We start from the raw sequence: 20947 nt of genomic DNA, 5'->3' as shown, positions 1-20947 counted from the left end.
CACCGCCATTGCCGTCAGTCCGGTCTTGTCTGATGCCCTCTACACTCCCTCCTCTCCTGATATCACCTTTTGCTCCCCCTGCCTAACCCCAACAACATCATGGAGAGTGGTCGGAGCCCTTGGTTCTGACCACCTTCCAATCATCATCACCACCAAAACAAGATGCACCCCAGCTGGCCACAGACACACTTACACCAATTACAAGAGAGCTAACTGGGAAGCCTTTAATGAAGAGACAGAACAACATTTTGAAACACTTAACAGTACACCAATCACAAACATAAACAATGCTGTGCACGCTTTTAATACAATCATACAAAACGCAGACAAGAGATACATCCCTAGAGGCAACAGAAAATCACACAACCCCAACTTCACACCAGAAATCCAAGGCCTCATCAGACAACGTGACACACTTAAACACGATACCCCCACACCTATCCCTCAAAACATAGCAGACCAAATACAAACACTAAACACTGTGATTGCCAATAAAATACATGAACAAAAAACACAAAATTGGCAAAACTTTATCAATACACTTGATCACAAAACAAACACCAGCAAATTGTACAAAACACTCAACAGCATCACACTATCCAACACTAACACTACACGCTCTCACGCAGCAATAATCACAACAACAGATAATCTACCCTCAAACAGACAACAAGCAAACGCACTCATACGTCATTTTGCACAGACGAGCCATCTTACATCTCACCCTGACGACCGACGCACCATTCGACGTAAGAAAGACTTTCCCACAGACTCAGACTATACACCCTTCATAGACAGTCAGACAAAACTCATAATGCATAGTCTCAAGCACTCATCTGCCTGTGGCCCTGATAACATAAGCAACATCCACCTAAAACACATTGGACCACAAGGTATACACGCACTCACAAACATTGCAAACTACAGCTATTCACACAACACTATACCCGACATCTGGAAGCATGGTAAAATAATCACCATCCCAAAACCGAACAAAGACCCAACAATCCCATCATCGCACCGCCCAATCACACTTCTCTGCACCCCCTCTAAAGTCATTGAACGCCTAATACTTAAACTTGTCACACCATATATTCCCCTTGCTGACTCACAACACGGTTTTAGGCCACTACACTCCACAAACACTCTTCTGACAAACCTCACACAAAGAATTTTTGATGGCATCAATTCAGATAGGCCCCACCACAGAACACTTCTTATAACATTGGACATTAGTAAAGCTTTTGATGCTATCCCCCGCCACAACCTAACAAATAAAATATATAACACAGACATGCACAATAACACCAAAAGATGGCTGGCCAATTATCTGGCAGGCAGGAATGCTCATGTGTCATATAATGGCCAATCATCGCACATCAGAAACATTAAGAACGGAGTACCGCAGGGCTCAGTTCTATCCCCCACATTATTTAATCTATACATGCATGACTTACCCACGCCAGACACCTCAGAAATACAAATCTCTTCTTACGCAGACGACATAACAATCACATGCACACATCGTAACACAGACAAAGCTGCAGAAATAATCCAGCCTTACCTTGACACACTCAACACATGGTTCATCACAAACAGACTCAAAATAGCTCCAACCAAATCTACAGCAACACTTCTCACCAACTGGACAAAAGAACACAAATACATACCTCATCTCTACATCAACAACACTCTAATACCACACACAAACACACCGAAAATTCTTGGTGTAACATACGATACATCCATGTCTTTCAAACAACACCTCACAAACATAAAAAACAAATGCACACCTAGACTTAACACACTTAAGTCAATCACTGGAACAACATTTGGACAAAACAAAGAAACTAATATAACAATATACAAACAATGTATACGCTCAGTGATGAATTATGCGAGTCCTGCATGGGCTCCTAATCTCAGTGAGACACACCACAACACCCTTCAAATCATACAAAACAAAGCCCTAAAAACAATTACAGGCTGCACAAATACATCACCTACAGACCATTTACACCATGAAACAAAAGTCCTCAAAGTCAAGGAACACCTCGACATGAGAGGCACACAAACACTTGCTGCAGCCACCACAAACACATCACACCCGTTACACTACATAGCAGAACACCCACACACACCAAGAAACATTAAAACTACACCCAAAGACCTTTATTACACAAAGATACTCTCTTCTCTTCCTCCACAACCACCAAATACCAGCCTCCGGAAACATATTCATAATCATATCACTCACCGCTCCATTAACACACTGAAAGACAACACACTGCTGCATGCCAGACCCCCTGATATCCACCCTTCTGAATCCTCTCTCCCACGTAAGGACAGAGTCCACTTGGCCAGACTGCGATGCGGTCACCACCCAGCACTTCTAAGCTACCAGAGGAGGCTGGACGACCGTGTTGTGAACAGCTGCCCAGGATGTAACACTTCACCCCATACCATACAACACATAATGGAAGACTGCATTATACACAATCATGCACGCAAACAACACAACATACACTCTATAAAGGATTTGTGGGAAAACCCAGTCTCGGCTGTGGCCTTCCTTGGGGAGACGGGACTGCTCGGACAGACAGTCTAGGGAACGACAACAACAACAACAACAACAACCCACCTATCAATCATTTCCCTTTTATCTCAGCTTCTTTTGGATGAGGGGTCAATCATGTTCCCTACTCACTATCTGGGTCAGAAGTAATGCAGCAAGACACAGCACATCCAAAGCAAGGCCAGTTGCTTCATTTACACAGTGACTCTCCTTCCTTGTTCCCTTATGCAAAAAATTGAGAATATGAATTGAAACCCCTTCAGGCTGTGTCAATTTATTTTCCATTCATAACCATTTTTCACCCACACCAATCTCTTGCTTTCTCCCTTCCCTGTTGAACAGGCATTTCCCTTTTACTCAAAAGCCACTTTCACCTCATCCATCTCATTCTTGGTCAACCCCTCAGGTTCACTCCATCCATCTCTGCCTACCACCCTCTTTATGTTATTTTTCTACATTCATTCTTTCCATGTATCAATTCTCAGCACTTCTCTACCTTACACCCTTTTCTTTCTTGTCCACTTTTCCTCCACTCTCAATTTTCATTCTACCAAAAAATTATCTGACACTCTCCCACCCTCTCTTCCTTTTAATACCATTACATAATCCATAAATGCCCTATCAACCATTCTTCTGTCCACCCTTTCCCTTGTACTTATACTTGACTCTTTCTAAACACTGTGTTTGCTATCCACAACTCTCTTTCTAACATATCTCCAACATCATCTCTCCACTACAATTTGTAACTAGCAACCTAAACTTCCATACTACTCTACTGACTTATCTCCTACATATTTCGATACCCCAACACCATTAATTTACATTCCTCCCAAAACTCTCCAGTCATTAAATCTATACAAAAAGCCTTCCTTTCCTCTTCACTTTTCTCATTACCAAGCCCATATGTACTCACAAAAACCCACACCTCCCATCCTAGTTTCATCTTCACCTACAACCTTGAAGAATCTTCCCTCCACTCAACCACATCCTTTTCTATCTCATTAATTACATCATCTGCTCCTTGAACTACTTTTGCCCCAGGGGAGAAAATGACTATGTAACGACTGAATTTCGACTAGACTTACTAAAGGATGAGTAAATAGAGGCAAGGAATAAATCACAAAGGCAAGGAATATTCAATATTAGGAAAGCACATTTCTTACGATTGAAAAAAATTCTTTGAAGAAACAAACTGGAGGCATTCATGAATATCATGGGAATAAAGAAGAAATGGAAAAATTTTCATGACACTTACAATCTGGGAGTGAACAAACATGTGCCAAAGATTAGTGGAAGGAAGAAGCAAACAGGACTAGTTTATCAAAAAGTGTGAGATTGCAAAAAAGGCCAGAGAAGGGACTTGGAGAAAATGGAGGAAAAGGAGAAGCAATAAAACAAAAGCTTATAAATAAGCTAGAAATGACTATACAAGAATTTGCAGGGAGGAAGAAAGCAATCTTGAAAGAAGTGTAGTAAATAAATTCAAAGATAAATCAAAACTTTTACAGGTTTATAAATGGTAAATTGAGACACAGGGAAGTAATCACCAAGTTAAAAGTGGGTGGTGAGGTCTTTAAGGCCTCAGCATAGGCAGAAACAATGAATGAAAATTTCCACTCTTCACAAAAGAGAGCAATTTTTTGGAGGAAAGCATGAGGTGTAAAAATTCAGGTTTATAAAATATAAATGTAAAAGTGAGGGAAGTGCTCAATTCTATGGGATCACTGGATGTAGCAAAAACTTCAGGACCTGACAGGATCTCAAATTGGATACATACCGGTAAAGTATGTAGGGAACAACTAGCACTCTTATATGTTTGTTGAAAGAAGGCATAGTCCCCTTGATTGGAAAAGGGCAAATGTGGTAATCATTCACAAAGGTGGAAGTAAGGAGACACCACCAAATTAGAGGTTGGTATCATTGGCCAGCACAAGAGAGAGAAGGATGGGTAACCTCTGTGTACCTCAACCTAGAGAAGTTCAATATAAAAAATGCAAAATACTGGAAATGGGCAATAGTGGCAAAAGACCATCCCCAAACTATTCCTTGGGAAGTGAACCCATTACAAAAGCAAAAGAGGAGAAGGATTTGGAAGTGTTGATAAAAAACCTGTCACCTGACAGAGATATCAGCAGGACTGTAGACGAGATCTATACACTGCTGCAGTAGATTAAAGAGGATTTTCACTATATAAGTGAAGAGATGAAAAAACTCATTGAAGCCCTGATCCATCCAAGACTGGAAGTATGTGTCAGTGGTAAGTAAGATTGAGAGAATACAAAGGGTAGCAACCAAACTTGTCCCCAGCCTGACATATAAACCATACAAGAAAACACAAAAAGTACTGGTTCTGCCAACTTTGAAAGACCCAAGAGAGTGATATGATTACAGTATTCAGGTCACTAAAGGGTATAGATTACATTGACAGAGGAGATCTCTTAATTAAGGATGGGAGGGCTTTAAGAGGTCATGGAAACAATTTAAGAAGACCATATGTCTAAAGGATGTGAAGAAATAGTTTTCCATACAGATGCATAAATACTTAGAATAGGTTAAGTGACAGCCCAATCTGGAAGAATACATGAATTCAAATCTAAATATAAATGGAAATCAAGGATATAGATTAAGTTGAAACTGTGCATGAATTTGAGGCTAAATATAACAAAACTGAAGAGTAGGAGATGGAACCCAGTGAGTGTTGCTCCTTTCCTATATACTATAGTTAAATAAATACTTACCAGAAGAGCCACTCCTTCTCTCCCTTGCCCACTCATTACTCCCACCACTCTTCCCATCACACTCCCAAGCTCAAAATCACCCCTCCCTTTCAACATAGTTTCATTCAATGCTAACACACCTATCTTCCTGCTCACAAACATACTACCTATTTCTTCTATGCCACAACCATACATTTTCACTGCCCCATATTTTAGGGTTTTGGTTGGAGTTCTCCTCTCAGACCCTCTTATGCCCTGACTTCTTGTAGCATGAACATGTAGAGAGTGGCACACCTAGTCCCATTACTCCATCCCACTTTGTTTGCTTTTATGACTTGGATGGAAATCACAGTGATAGAATTCTTTACTCCCTCTACCACAGGGGACACAGGAGAAAATAAAAAGGTATGCTTAAAGAAGTGGTAAAGGACAGTTTCAAAGGAAAAGCATGAATGAGGAAGTCATCATACAAAAAGTAGCATGATTCCTCTAAGAGTAGAAATTTTACTCTAACACTGACAAATGATGTGTAGCTCTACTCCATTGGGGCACCCCAAAACAGTCCCTGAAACACTGGCTGCATGCTACTATGTAATTACTACTGCATGGTAACATGTAGTCCAGTGGTTCTCAACCAGGGGGAAATTTCCCCCAGGGGGGAAATTCTAGTCTGGAATTAAAATTCTGGAAATAATTAGAAAATACACTCAAACCTCGAATTTCCGTACAAATAGAGACCGAGACAGGTCCGGAAATAGAAAAGTCCGGAAATTGGTAACACTGGTAAGTGGTAATGGTGGGTGGAGTATCTTGACTGGTAGCTGGATAACTGCGCATGCACAAGGCAAGGATGGTACAATGTTTACAAGCGTCATCCACGGTTCCACCCCAGTTCAAGCTTTTTCGTTGTGGTGGCAGGGCATAGGACCACCCCCAGTCAGCGTCCTTCAACCCCAAACCAAACTAGGTGGATGCAGTTAGTTTCTGTTTATTATACATTATAATTTGTATTGTGTATGTAAGTCACACTAAAATGCTGTGTTAGTGTTAGTGTTCTTATTCAATACAATTTAATGTTAGCTGTGTTAGTGCATTTGAAAAATAAACTAGTAAATAGTCTCAGTGTGTTTTAACTGTTCTTTCTCTCATACACATGAAGGGGGAAATCTGGATGGTTGAATTGGGTGCAGGGGGAAATGACAGAAAATAGGTTGGGAACCACTGATGTAGTCAATACAACAGTATGGGATATAAACCTGTACATATTAATGAAGCTACCAATCATTACCTCTTGTTACTCATACTGCTGTTTTTTAACATATTATCAATTAGTACTCATGTCTTTGAGAAATATATTTGTGAGACTTAATTATTTGACAAACATGCAATAATATTTACCTCTGGTTCCTGTGATACATTGCCACTCTGAAATATCCCCATCTCTCCAATTCATCATCCCAATTGTATATGACAGAAGCTGGACAGACAATGAGGAAGCACAAAAATCCACTGCATCCTGGTTCATTACATGTCTTCTCTGTATTTCTACTGTACCTTTTCCTGAAGTCTTTAGATCTCTGTCCTTTATGAAAGAGATAAATAGAATACAATAAATTAAGTAAAAACAAAGAAAAGGAGTAGGGCATCTCAAAATGAATACTTAGGGAATGCACGGAACAACTAGTGAACACAATTCTTAAACTAATTTTGTCCTCACTGGAGGATAGGATAAAACTATAGGACTAGAAAAAAGCTAACATGGTGCTCCAATTCATAATTTAGGGAGTGAAGAGAAACCAGTGAAGTACAGATAAGTGTCCCTGACCAGCATGATTACAAAATTATAAGAGAATTGTAAAACATAAGTGGGCTAAACAGCTTGAAGAGATGAACATTTTGGCAGATGACCAATTTAGTTTTAGAACTGGAAGGTCATGTGTCTAAAGCCTGATAAGCTATTACTCAAGAGCAGTTGATGCGCTGAAAGAGGAGGAGGTTTGCATGGACTGTATGTACTTTAATCTAAAGAAGGCATATGACAAAATACCTTACAATGATTCTTTACGAAAATTGGATCATCCTGGAGAAATCAGAGGTAAACTCTTTCACTGGATACAGTATTTCCTGAAGGACTGGTACATAAAAACAGTAGTGAAAGAAAAGTCATAAGAACCAGACAGCAATGGATTGAAAGACTTGATCAAGTGTAGTTACTAGTGTAATCCAACTTGCGTTAGTTCTAGTACCTGTGATATTCTTGGTCAATGTAAATGACATGATGGATAGTATAAGCTACACTTGTAAGTTTGAAGATAATACAAAGACCATAAGAATGAAAGATGAGGGAGACTGGAAATTGTTAAAAAACCTAGAGCTAAATGTGAAAAATAAACTTTAATGCTAAAATATGAAAAATACTGTGGGGAAAGAATAAGAAAAAGGAAGAAAAAGAAAAAAGAATGAGAAAATGAGAGAAAAAGAATGAGAAAAAGAAAAAAAATTATAAGAAGAAGAAGAAGAAGAAGAAGAAAGAAAATTACTCAAGACATACTTTGGACAATAGCTTGATCAGCTGTCACTTACAAAATCATAACAAGAAAAACTTCTGGGAGTGTTTGTCATGGATACAATCATCTCAAAAATGTGCTGGTACCAGTAAAATTGTGGGTGAAACATGTAAACTATAGGTGAACATGAGAGTGGCCTTTCTATAGAGCAGTGGTTCCCAAACTTTTTTTGTTGCGGAACCCTTTGACATTATTTAAAAAAAAAAATGGAACCCAAAATAAAACATACTATATTCAAAAATGAATTTATTTTAAACAAACATACTTTATACTCAAAATAGTAAGTTGTACTGTAATAGTAAGCATGTCTGGTGAACTTTAGCTTACGAACTACGGAACCCCTGGCCTAGCTTCACGGAACCCAAGGGTTCCGCGGAACTCACTTTGGGAACCCCTGCTCTAGAGGGATTACATGGAGAGAGAGAGAGAGAGAGAGAAATATATATATATATATATATACATATATATATATATATATATATATATATATATATACATATATATATATATATATATATATATATATATATAAATATATATATATATATATGTATATATATATATATACATACAGTATATATATACATATATAATATATATATATATATATATATATATATATTATATATATATACATATAAAAAAAAAAATATATATATATATATATACATATAAATATATATACATACATATAAATATATATACATACATATATATATATATATATATATGTGTGTTACACTAGCTAGTGGATTGAGTGCTGGAGGACTGAAGGAATCCCTGTATAGTTCCGATTTACAAAGGAAACTGGGACAAATGTGAGTGTAGTACTTTCTGAGGGATCAGTTTGTTGAGTGTAGTTGGGAAGGCTTATAGGAGGGTTTTGATTGAGAGGATTAGGAGAGGAACAGAGGTAGTAATTGGTGAGGAAAAGTGTGGGTTTAAGAAAGGTAGGGGATATGTGGATCAGATTTTTGTGGTAAGACAGATATGCGAAGGTGTGTGAAAGGAGAAAGTTGAAGGTAAATGTGGGTAAAAGTAAGGTGATGAGATGTACAAGGGGAGAGAATGGCAGCAATTTGAAAGTGAGTCTTAAAGGAGAGAGGCTGGAGGAAGTGGATAGCTATAGGCACTTGGGGTCAGATATGGCAGGAAAGGAAGTGAAGGTGGAGGGAAGCTGTAGATTGAAAGAAGCAAATAAGTGCCTTGGGGGATTAAAAAGTGTAAAGAGAAATAGATATTTGGGAATGGAAGCTATGAGGAGACTGTATGAAGGGTTGATTGTACCAACAGTACTGTATGGGGTAGAGATATGGAACATGAGAGGAAGAGAGGAAGAGTTTAAATGTGTCTGAGATTAGATGTCTGAGAAGTATGGTAGGGGTTACAAGGTTGGATAAAGTGAGCAACATGGAGGTGAAGAGGAGAGTGGGGGTGGAAAAGGAGATGGGAGATAGGGTTGATGAAAGAGTATTGTGATGGTTTGGACACATGGAAAGAATGAGAGAAGAAAGATTAGTAAGAGAAGTGTAGAGGGCAGAGGTGGATGGACTGAAAATGAGGGGGCAACTAAGGATGAGATAGATGGATGGGGTGAAAGAGGTGTTGAGCAAGAGGGGATGTCTGTTGAGGAAGGAAGGGAGATGGCAGAAGATAGTGGGAGTGGAAAATGGCTGTGTATAAATGCTGTAATGTACACAAGGGATAGGGGGGGTTAGGGAGTGGTTAAGTGTAAATGATATTTTGATGCAGCCCAAAGGGATTTCTACCCATCCTCAATATTTCTGCATGAGGGGATGGATGGGGGGAGGGTCCTTAATTAAATGAAGTGGGCTTACTGTGGACTTGCTGCATTGCTTCTGACTCAGAGCAATGGAGAAGATGAAGGGATGACCCGTCATCCAGGAGAAGCCAAGATGTGAGGAAGGGAGGGGTGGTGAATGGGAATGGAATGTATGGAGATGATGTGGTGCAAGAATGGAATTATGCCTTTTGAATTTGTTTACCTCCCTTGTGAAGGGGGAAAAGCCCTTGACATATATATATATGTCAAGGATCGTAGTGGAGAGTTGATGGTGGAAATGTGTCTAGAAAGAGAGTTGATGATAGCAAATACAGTGTTTCGGAAGAAAGTCAAGCATAAGTACACATGGGAGAGGGTGGTGGAGGGAAGGGTGGTAGATAGAGCGCTAATGGATTATGTAGTGGTAAATAGGATTATGATAGGAAGAGTTAAGGATGTACATGTGCTAAGGGGAGAGGGTGGGGGAATATCAGATCATTTTTTGGTGGAAGGTAAGCTGAGAGTGGAGGATAGATGGAGAAAGAGGAAAGGGACAAAAGGTAGGGAGGTTCTTAGAGTGAACTCCTTGAATGAAAAGGAAAAGGAGAAGGAGTACAAAAAGAAGCTGAAGGAGGAGTGGGAGGGAGTAAAGGATGGAGCAGAGGGATCTGGAAAAGGCTTATGATAGGGTAGACAGAAAGGCACTGTGGGAGGTTATGCAGATTTATGGGATAGGAGGAAAGCTTTTGGGAGCTGTCAAGAGTTTTTATGAGAGTAGTAGAGCTTGTGTCAGGATTAGAAATGGAGAGAGTGAGTGGTTTGAAGTAAAGGTGGGACTTCGTCAAGGATGCGTTATGTCACCCTGGCTGTTCAACTTATACATGGATGGGGTGGTGCGAGAGGTGAATGCTAGGGTAGTGGGCAAGGGATTGGAGATGGTTAAAGAAAATGGAGAAAAGTGGGAGGTGAGCCAGCTGTTGTTTGCGGACGACACTGCGCTTGTGGCAGGGTCGGAGGAGGGATTGAGGAAGCTGGTGGCAGAGTTTGGGAGAGTATGTGATAGAAGAAAGCTAAGGATAAATGTGGGTAAAAGTAAGGTGATGAGATGTACAAGGGGTGAAAGTGGTAGTAGACTGGAAGTGAGCATTAAGGGAGAGCGACTGGAGGAAGTGGATAGTTTTAGATACTTGGGTGCAAGTGTAGTAGGAAAAGGTGGAGTGAAGGTGGAGGTAGAATGTAGATTGAGAGAAGCGAGTAAATGCCTTGGTGGATTAAAGAGTGTAATGAGGAATAGACATTTAGGAATGGATGCAAAGAGGAGACTGTATGAAGGAGTAATTGTGCCAACAGCACTGTATGGGGCAGAAACGTGGAACATAAGAGAAGAAGAGAGGAGTTTGAATGTGTTTGAGATGAGGTGTCTGAGAAGTATGGTGGGAGTTACTAGGCTGGATAGAGTGAGAAATGAGGAGGTGAGGAGGAGAACAGAGGTGAAAAAGGATTTGGGAGATAGGGTTGATGAAAGAATATTAGGATGGTTTGGACACATGGAAAGAATGAGTGAAGAAAGACTAGTAAAAGAGGTATGGAAGGCAGATGTGGAGGGAGTGAACATGAGGGGACGTCCTAGGATGAGGTGGATGGATGGGGTGAAGGGGGCTTTGGGGAAGAGGGGAATGTCTGTTGAGGAAGGAAGGGAGAGGACGGAAGACAGAGGTGAGTGGAGAATGGTTGTATATGGATGATGTGTGATTGCATGAGGAGGAATGGGCGGGGGGGTGGGGTAGTATGTGTGAGTAAATTTTGACGCAGCCCGAAGGGATTTCTCTCCGTCCTCTCCTTATATGCAAGGGGGGACGGAGAGGGGGGGTCGCCAATTAAATGAAGCGGCCTTGCTGTGGATGTGCTGTGTCTTGCGACACTGCTTCTGACCCAGGGCGGTGGGCAAGGTGCAGGGATGACCCGTCATCCAGGAGGTGCTCAGATGAGAGGGAGGGTGGGAGGAGTGTGGAGTGTATTTAGGAATGTAATGGGTGGGAGTGTTTTTATGCCTTTCCCTTTTTGGCTACCTCCCTTGAAAGGGGGAAAAAGCCTTGGTATATGTATGTGTATGTATGTATATATATATATATATATATATAACAATCTACCTATATACCAAATGCTTTTTCCTCCTTACAAGGGAAGTAGCCAAGTCAAAAGGAATGTATCCATTTCCATCCATTCCACTCCTATCCACCACCCTTTCCTCCCTCTCATCTTAACTCCTCATGGATGATGGATCATCCCTGGATCCCACCCACTGCCCTGAATCAGAGGCAATGTAGCAAGACACAGGTTGCTTTACTTATCAGTGACCCCCACCTCTGTCCCTTCAAGCAGAAAAAATGTTGCTTCAAAATATTATACATAACTACTCCCTATCTTCCCACATCCCCTGCCCACTCCCTTCTTTGTATCACAGTATCATCTATACACAACCATTCTCCACTCACCCTTTTCTCCTTCCTTCTCTCTTCCTTACTCAATGCCCCTTTCACCCCATCCATCTATCTCATCCTCAGACATCCCCTCAAGTTCACTTCTTCCATCTCTGCCCTCTACACCTCTTTAACTAATCTTTCTTCACTTATTCTTTCCATGTGTCCAAAACATTGCAATACTCTTTCATCAGCCCTACCTGCCATCTCCTTTTCCACCCCTACTCTCCTCCTCACCTCCTCATCTCTCACTTTATCCAACCTTGTAACCCCTACCATACTTCTCAGACATTTCATCTCAAACACATTTAAACTTTTCTTCTCTGGCTCTCTTAAATTCCACACAGTGCCATCAGCATAATCAACCCTTTATATAATCTTCTCTTTGCATCCATTCTCAGATGTCTATTTCTCTTGATACTTTTTAATCTCCCAAGGCATTTCCTTGCCTCTCTCAATCTATCATTTACCTCTACTACTCCCTTTCCTGCCATATGTGACCCCAAATATCTAAAACTATCCACTTCCTCCAGTCTCTCTCCTATAAGACTTACTTCCAACTCAGTGCCATCCTCTCCCCTCAAACATTTCATCACCTTACTTTTAACCACATCTACCTTAAACTTTCTACTATCAAATACCTTCCCAAACTCTGACACTAAGTGCCTTAATCAGCCCCTCTGTCACTGCCACGAATGCAGTGTCATCAGCAAAGAATAACTGACTCATCTCCCACTTTTCTCCATTTTCTTTAACCATCTTCAGTTCCCTGTCCATTACTCTTAGACGATGATTGATGATGATGATGATGATGATGATGATGATTACTATTATTATTATTATTGATCTGCCCAAGATTACAATATGCAGGGATGGTATATTCTCTCAATTAAGTCAGGGATATAAAAACCATCACAAGAGTACTACAACATTAGTTACTATTCCTTTACCTGTCTTGCCCATTAGAGCAGTAAGAAGACCAATAACCTGGATAGTTTTACCCAAGCCCATGTCATCTCCAAGAATTGCTCCTCTATTGGCTCTAAGACACGAGTACATAAACTTGATGCCTTGCTTTTGGTATTCACGGAGATACTGACTAAACTGCCCTGGTACCTACATAACAAAGCATAAAAGTTTGAATATTTTATAAATTAATTCATAACACTAAGCTTCTTGAAAAATACAAGGGCTTTGTATAATCAGCAAACATGTGAACAATGAAAATACCAACCTCATGATCAGCTTCATTATGAAAGAGATGAGATGGAGTAATACTGGAAGAGTGTGCAACTTTGTTCCTTAAGTCACTCAAGCAAAGAGGTGACTTTGTCCCACATGGCTGGATTCCAAACTCAGCCAAGTTTGGACGCTCCTCTTCAAACTCTTTATCAAAGAAATTACTAGTCATGTTTCTATCCAATACTGTCTCAAAAATCTTTTACTTCATTCTCTTTTCTTGAACTTTTTCCTTCCATGTTCATGATACTGTGTAAGAAACAATGTTGATTGAAAAATATTAACCACCAAGTTTGTTTACCAACATGATAAAACATAAAATGACACTTTTTCTACCTAAAACAGAACTCAGCCTATTTCTTCCACACCAGAAATTAGAACACTAATCTTTATGGCCTTTTAAGTAAATTCCAATTGGAAAAAAAAAAAAAAAAAAAAATGCAATCTGTTATGCTTATCAATATTTATTCTACTTACTCCTTATGAAGGAAGTAAGTAGAACAAACATTTATAAGGATGTCACAATACATAGGATTGTTTTTTCCCTTTTAGTTTATTATACGCTTCAGCAATTTGGGAGAAGATGGTGATGTTGTCTCAATTTACCTAATATTTCTATGCTGATATAATGCAATGTGATTTTCATAACCTTGAGTAATTATTTTCATAACCTTGAGTACACAAAAATCCTGAAATATACAACTTACTTTAAGATATGAAGACACTCTATATGACAGGGGTTCTTAACTTTTCTATCTTTTTTTAGCACTGAAGCTCCGTTTTTCAATGGATGCATAATATACAATAAAAATTTCTTTTATAAAGAAGGGTACTACTCTTGTGAAAAAATTAAGTTTATGAGTAATAAAAACATAAATATGTAAAACATACATACATATACCAAAGGCTTTTCCCCCTTACACAGAGGGTAGCCAAAAAGAAAAAGGCATAGAAATCACTCCCACCCATTTCATTTCCCATATATTCCACTCCCCTCCACCCTCCCTCCTATCTTGGGACCTCCTGGATGACGGGTCATCCCTGCATCCTGTCCACTGCCCTGGGTCAGAAGCAGTGTCGCAAGACACAGCACATCCACAGCAAGGCCGCTTCATATATTTGGCGACCCCCTCTCTGTCCCCTCATGCAGGAAAGGAGAAGACGGGGTGAAATCCCTTTGGGCTGAGTCAAATTTTTTCTCATACATACTTCCTCACCTCTCATCCCCCACCCACTCCCCCTCATCCATCACAGCCTCATCTATACACAACCCTTCTCCATTCACCCCTATCTTCTGTCCTCTCCCATCCTTCCTCTACAGACATTCCTCTCATTTGTAAAGCCCCCTTTCACCCTATCCATCCATCTCATCCTTAGACGCCCCCTCATATTCACTCCTTCCACCCTTCTTTTACTAATCTTTCTTCACTCATTCTTTCCATGGGTCCAAACCATCCTAATATTCTTTCATCAACCCTATCTCCCAGCTCCTTTTCCACCCATGTTCTCCTCCTCACCTCCTCATTTCTCACTCTATCTAGCCTAGTAACCCCTATCATACTTCTCAGACATTTCATCTCAAACACATTCAAACTCCTTCTCTCTTCCTCTCTCATGTTCCATGGTTCTGCCTCGTACATTGCTGTTGGCACAATCACTCCTTCATATAACCTCCTCTTACCATCCATTCCCAGATGTCTATTTCTCATTGCACTTTTTAATTTACCAAGGCATTTACTCGCTTCAATCAATCTACATTCTACCTCCACCCCCACTCCTCCCTTTCCTGTCACATTTGCACCCAAGTATCTGAAACTATCCACTTCCTCCAGTTTCTCACCCTTAATGCTCACTTCCAGCCTACTGTCACTCTCTCCCCTTGTACATCTCATCACCTTACTTTTGCCCACATTTATCTTCAGCTTCCTTCTTTCACACACCTTCTCAAACTCTGTCACTAACTTCCTCAATCCCTCCTCTGACCCTGCTACAAGCGCAGTGTCGTCAGCAAACAACAACTGGCTCACCTCCCACTTTTCTCCATTTTCTTTAATCATCTCCAACCCCTGACCCACTACCCTTGCATTCACCTCTTGCACCACCCCATCCATGTAAAGATTGAACAGCCAGGGCGACATAACACACCCTTGACGATGTCCCACGTTTACCTCAAACCATTCACTCTCTCCATTTCTAATCCTAATGCAAGCTCTACTACTCTCATAAAAACTCTTGACTGGTCTTAACAGCTTTCCTCCTATCCCATATATCTGCAGTACCTCCCACAGTGCCTTCCTGTCTACCCTGTCGTAAGCCTTTTCCAGATCCATAAAAGCCCAAAAAACATCCTTACCTTTTCCTATAGCTCTCTCACATATCTGTCTTACCACAAAAATCTGATCTACACATCCTCTACCTGTCCTAAAACCACAATGTTCCTCACCAATTACTCCCTCTGTTCCTCTCCTAATCCTCTCAATCAAGACCCTCTCATAAGCCTTCCCAACTACACTCAACAAGCTAATCCCTCTGTAACTACTACACTCACACTTGTCCCCCTTTCCTTTGTAAAGCGGAACTATACAGGCACTCCTCCAGTCTTCTGGCACTCTACCCTCTCTTAAACAATCATTACATAACCTCACCAGCCAGTCCACCATAACTGTGCCTCCTTTTTTCAGACATTCTGCATGGCATCCATCCAGACCAGGTGCCTTACCTGCTCTCATCATCTTAACAGCTGCTTTCACTTCATCCTTCCCTATTTCTCCTCTATTTTCCTCACTCATCACTCTCATTTTCTTAGCGCTTCCCACTGCAACTACCTTTCCCTCCCTATCCTCCTTCACATTTAGCAACTCCCTAAAATACTCTACCCACCTTCCTCTCACTGCCTTCTCTTCCATTATCATCTCTCCATCTGCACCTTTTACTTTTTCTTCTCTACTTGATTCGCCTCCTCTTCCTCTTTTAACTTCCTTCCAAAACATCTTTTTATTACTTTCAAAATTTTCTGTCATACTCTTTCCCCATTTCACATCTGCTCTCCTCTTTGCTTCCTTTATCTTATGCTTAGCTTCCTTTCTCTTTACTTTGTACCTCTCATACGATTCCCTCGTCCTAATTTGCAGCCAATCTATGAATGCCTGCTTCTTCTCTTCTACACCCTTCTTTGCTTCCTCATCCCACCACTCACTACCCTTCTTTCTATTTCCTCCCGCCCTCCTTGTTCCACACACCATCTTTGCACACCTTATGACTCCCTCCTTGAACCATCCCCATTCCTAGTTCTACTCTATCCTTTACTCTCTCCCACTCCTCTCTCAACTTCTTATACTCATTCTCCTTTTTTCTTCATTTAAGCAGTTCACTCTAAGTACCTCCCTACCTTCTGCCTTTTTTCTTTCTCCCCTCTCAATTTACCTTCCACCAGGAAATGATCTGATATTCCCCCACTCTCTCCCCTTAGAACATGTACATCCTTAACTCTTCCTACCATACTCCTGGTCACCACTATATATTCCATTAACGCTCTATCTGCCACCCTTCCATCCACCACCCTCTCCCACGTGTATTTATGCTTGACTTTCTTCTTTAACACTGTATTTGCTATCATCAACTCTCTTTCAAGACACATCTCTACCATCATCATGATTAATGGAAATCAAATGCATTACAGGAAGAAACTCAGTTGCAGTTAGCCCAGGCTATCTATGCAAGTGGCTGTCCACTAAGTATAGTGGGTAATAAGTTGTGGGCAAAGGTTTTCAAGACTCTGAGGCCATCTTTCAAGATTCTGAGCTGGGACTCAATCTCAAACAATCTTCTTGAGAGGGTCTACCAGGAGTGTTCTGTAACTGTTAAGGAACTAGTAGCATCTGCTTCTAGTCTTGCAGTAATCTGTGATAGTTGGACTAATGTCAAGTAGGAACTGTAGGAATATGTAACATCATTATGTCACTTATTATTCCTAATAAATTATTATAAATAATTATTGCCCTAATTAATCCTAAAATACTGGATAATTACAGGAATGAGGGGATTATAAACTTTATTGTGACAGTGCCAAGGCCCATATTTTGGAGCAGCATTGCAACAGGTTAGTTTCAGTTAAAATAGCAGTCAATTACAACTTAATTACAAAATTAACTTAGACAATAAAATAAAGTATTTCACATAAACCTATCTTAAGAAGAGATTAATATTAACTAATAGTCAATTCTCTGTATTCCAGTTTTCATTAGTTTTGTACTTTTGGAATATGCTGCAATATCTAATTATAGCTTCTGTTTTATTATTAGGTGCAGAAAGCCACACTGGGCAGTACATAGCAGATCTCCTGAAGAAAGTAGTGGAAGACATTGGGCCATTGAAAGTGTTGGGGGTCTGCACAGATTTTGCCTCCAATATGAAAACTGCCTGTTAAAACAAGGTAAGAATTATTAGTGTATTACTCATTGCTAAAGATCACAACTTGCAAAATAGTATTTGAAATCTCATTCTTATGCCAGTAAACTTGCTGTGAATTCTTTATTAATGGTACATTTAATTTAATGTTTCTCATGGCTGAGCTGTTTTGAATTGAGAATTCATACTGATACTAATATTGTTGTCCTCCTTTGTTTCAGATGGGGATCCATTATTCAGTGTCTGAAGAGTGTATGCATTAACAAACATGCACTTCAGGCTTTTGCAATCAATGATGATGCCAAGCCATCTTTGGATTTGTCCATTAGGAAGCTCCTACTTTCAGGAGTATTTTGAGATCAGACTGAGGGTATTCTCAAGCTCCTGAAGCCAGTGGCAGATGCCATCACTGCCATAGGAGACAATAAAAAAAACCTCTTTGGTAATGAGTGTTCAGTAATTTAAAGCTGTTCTTTGAAGAGAATCTCTCTTCATCCCAAATCCTCAAGAGTGAAGATGCCTTCAAGGGAATAATTTGTGAAAGGAAGAAATTCCTAGTGAAAAACATTCACCTTGCAGCCAACTTGGTGGATCCTTGTTACTGAGGATGTCACTTTGGGTGAAGAAGCGGTAAGTAGTTTTTATTTTTATTTTGTAATTATATGTTCTTATTACCCCCAAAATCTAGTCTTGCCCGTATGCCACTGCACATGCCTCCAAGTCTTACTTGACCTTAATTCACCTGACCTAAATTACTAGTAGTATCTCTTCAAAATTTTGTTTGTAATTCTGCTCCTTCATATGTGAGCTGTAATTTTACATTATCTGTTGAGAACCAAACCCAGAACAGTCAAGGGTCAATAAGTAACTCATGCAGGTTCCTTCACCAAAATATTGTTGATTTTCAGGTGGATGCAATGCAGGCCATTTATGAAATTGCTGCACAACTGCCAAATGTCGATGAGACCCAAGTAATGGCTGAGTTGTCAGATTACAGCTCCAAATCAAACTTTTTTTCAAAGCCAATTTTTTGGAGTGCTGTTGATAAGACATCAGCATCTAGTTGGTGGAACAGGATCTGTTGCTCAACTCAGCTGTCCCATGTTGCCTAAAACATCCTGCAACTGCCCCCATCCAGTGCATCTGTCAAGTGATCCTTTGGTACATTCTGCGAGAAGGAATCGTTTGACCACTGACAGAGCTGCCAAGTTGGTGTTTATTGGGCAAAACTTGGCACTGGGCAATATGGATGATGCCCATGAATATCCTTGCCATGAAGCTCATGCCAGTAATCCACCACCACCACAGCCATCAACCAGCAGGGATTCTACTGCTTCAAGCAGCATACCCACTTTCCAGCCCCGACCCTAGAGTCATGATTTCATCTGATATAGAGGAGGCTGAGGAGGAGCAGCAGGATCCACATGACCACAAAAAAAAAAAAAAAAAAAATTGGAGTGTTTAATCTTTGAAGATTATACTAAGAGTAAATTTTGTAAGGTAGCCATATTGGCCCACATACAGTATCTACACTTGTTGCAGCATCTGAGTCCTGACTAAAAAGGTCAATTACTTGTTTATTTTTATATTGTGTCTGATGTCTCTTTGGATAAGGTAGATACGCATATGTGGAGGGGTGAATCAAGTACTTACACCTGTTTTCATATACTTGATATCTAATATCTGAACAAATTTGGATGTGTAAACAAAAAAAATCATAAAAACAATTTTTTTCTTTAACTTGCGATTAAATTTTTTTTTTTTTTTTGCATCACTATACTGACGTAGTAAGGAAAATTTGTAGTGTTTAATCCCTGAAGATTGTGCTAAGACTAGAGTGGATTTGAGAGGACTATGATGGATATACATAGAGGCAACCATTTATAGCAGTCCATCAAACACATGGCTATATTGTATAAAGGCACATAGACTGATCAATGCTTTGTTTTCAGGTTGATGACATTGCTGATGTATGCAGACACAATATATTGGCAAACAGCTTCATGCTTATTTAGATTTTGTAAGGTTGTCATATTGGCCCATATACAGCATCTACATTTGTTGCAGGATCTGACAAAAAAGTCAATTAGGGTACTCATGCTTATTTTTATAGTGTCTGAAGATAGGTACACATATGTGGAGGGATGAATCAAGTACTTACACCTGTTTTTATATACTCAATGTTAATATCTGAGCAACTTTGGCAGTGAAAAAAAAAAAATCCAATAATTGTTTTTGCTTTTGCATCACTAGGCATTAGTTCAAGTTCTACCTCGCATGTCGCATGTCGCAAATAATCCAGCCTTACCTTGACACACTCAACACATGGTTCATCACAAACAGACTCAAAATAGCTCCAACCAAATCTACAGCAACACTTCTCACCAACTGGACAAAAGAACACAAATACATACCTCATCTCTACATCAACAACACTCTAATACCACACACAAACACACCGAAAATTCTTGGTGTAACATACGATACATCCATGTCTTTCAAACAACACCTCACAAACATAAAAAACAAATGCACACCTAGACTTAACGCACTTAAGTCAATCACTGGAACAACATTTGGACAAAACAAAGAAACTAATATAACAATATACAAACAATGCATACGCTCAGTGATGAATTATGCGAGTCCTGCATGGGCTCCTAATCTCAGTGAGACACACCACAACACCCTTCAAATCATACAAAACAAAGCCCTAAAAACAATTACAGGCTGCACAAATACATCACCTACAGACCATTTACACCATGAAACAAAAGTCCTCAAAGTCAAGGACCACCTCGACATGAGAGGCACACAAACACTTGCTGCAGCCACCACAAACACATCACACCCGCTACACTACATAGCAGAACACCCACACACACCAAGAAACATTAAAACAACACCCAAAGACCTTTATTACACACAGATACTCTCTTCTCTTCCTCCACAACCACCAAATACCAGCCTCCGGAAACATATTCATAATCATATCACTCACCGCTCCATTAACACACTGAAAGACAACACACTGCTGCATGCCAGACCCCCTGATATCCACCCTTCTGAATCCTCTCTCCCACGTAAGGACAGAGTCCACTTGGCCAGACTGCGATGCGGTCACCACCCAGCACTTCTAAGCTACCAGAAGAGGCTGGACGACCGTGTCGTGAACAGCT

At 40.1% G+C, this 20947-nt stretch overlaps 1 protein-coding gene across 4 annotated transcripts in view; it reads right to left on the bottom strand.

Annotated features, from left to right (window-relative positions):
• LOC143039912 (uncharacterized) overlaps nt 1-20947 on the bottom strand; it is a 290898-nt gene that overhangs the window by 218279 nt on the left and 51672 nt on the right. For 3 of the 4 annotated variants that reach the window (XM_076210271.1, XM_076210272.1, XM_076210270.1), the window contains exons 2-4: nt 13357-13610; nt 13073-13238; nt 6691-6874 (exon numbers count right to left, since the gene is read on the bottom strand). In XM_076210271.1, the coding sequence (XP_076066386.1) occupies nt 6691-6874; nt 13073-13238; nt 13357-13533 (527 nt within the window). In that variant the 5' untranslated portion in view covers nt 13534-13610. Of the gene's footprint in view, nt 1-6690; nt 6875-13072; nt 13239-13356; nt 13611-20947 lie in introns of those variants that run through there. The other variant, XM_076210273.1, reaches the window with a different exon arrangement.

Source organism: Oratosquilla oratoria, chromosome 27 (genome assembly GCF_046742065.1).
Source record: "Oratosquilla oratoria isolate Oo_2021 chromosome 27, ASM4674206v1, whole genome shotgun sequence".
Lineage (NCBI taxonomy): Eukaryota > Metazoa > Arthropoda > Malacostraca > Stomatopoda > Squillidae > Oratosquilla > Oratosquilla oratoria.
This window is presented reverse-complemented; position numbering and strand designations above follow the sequence as displayed.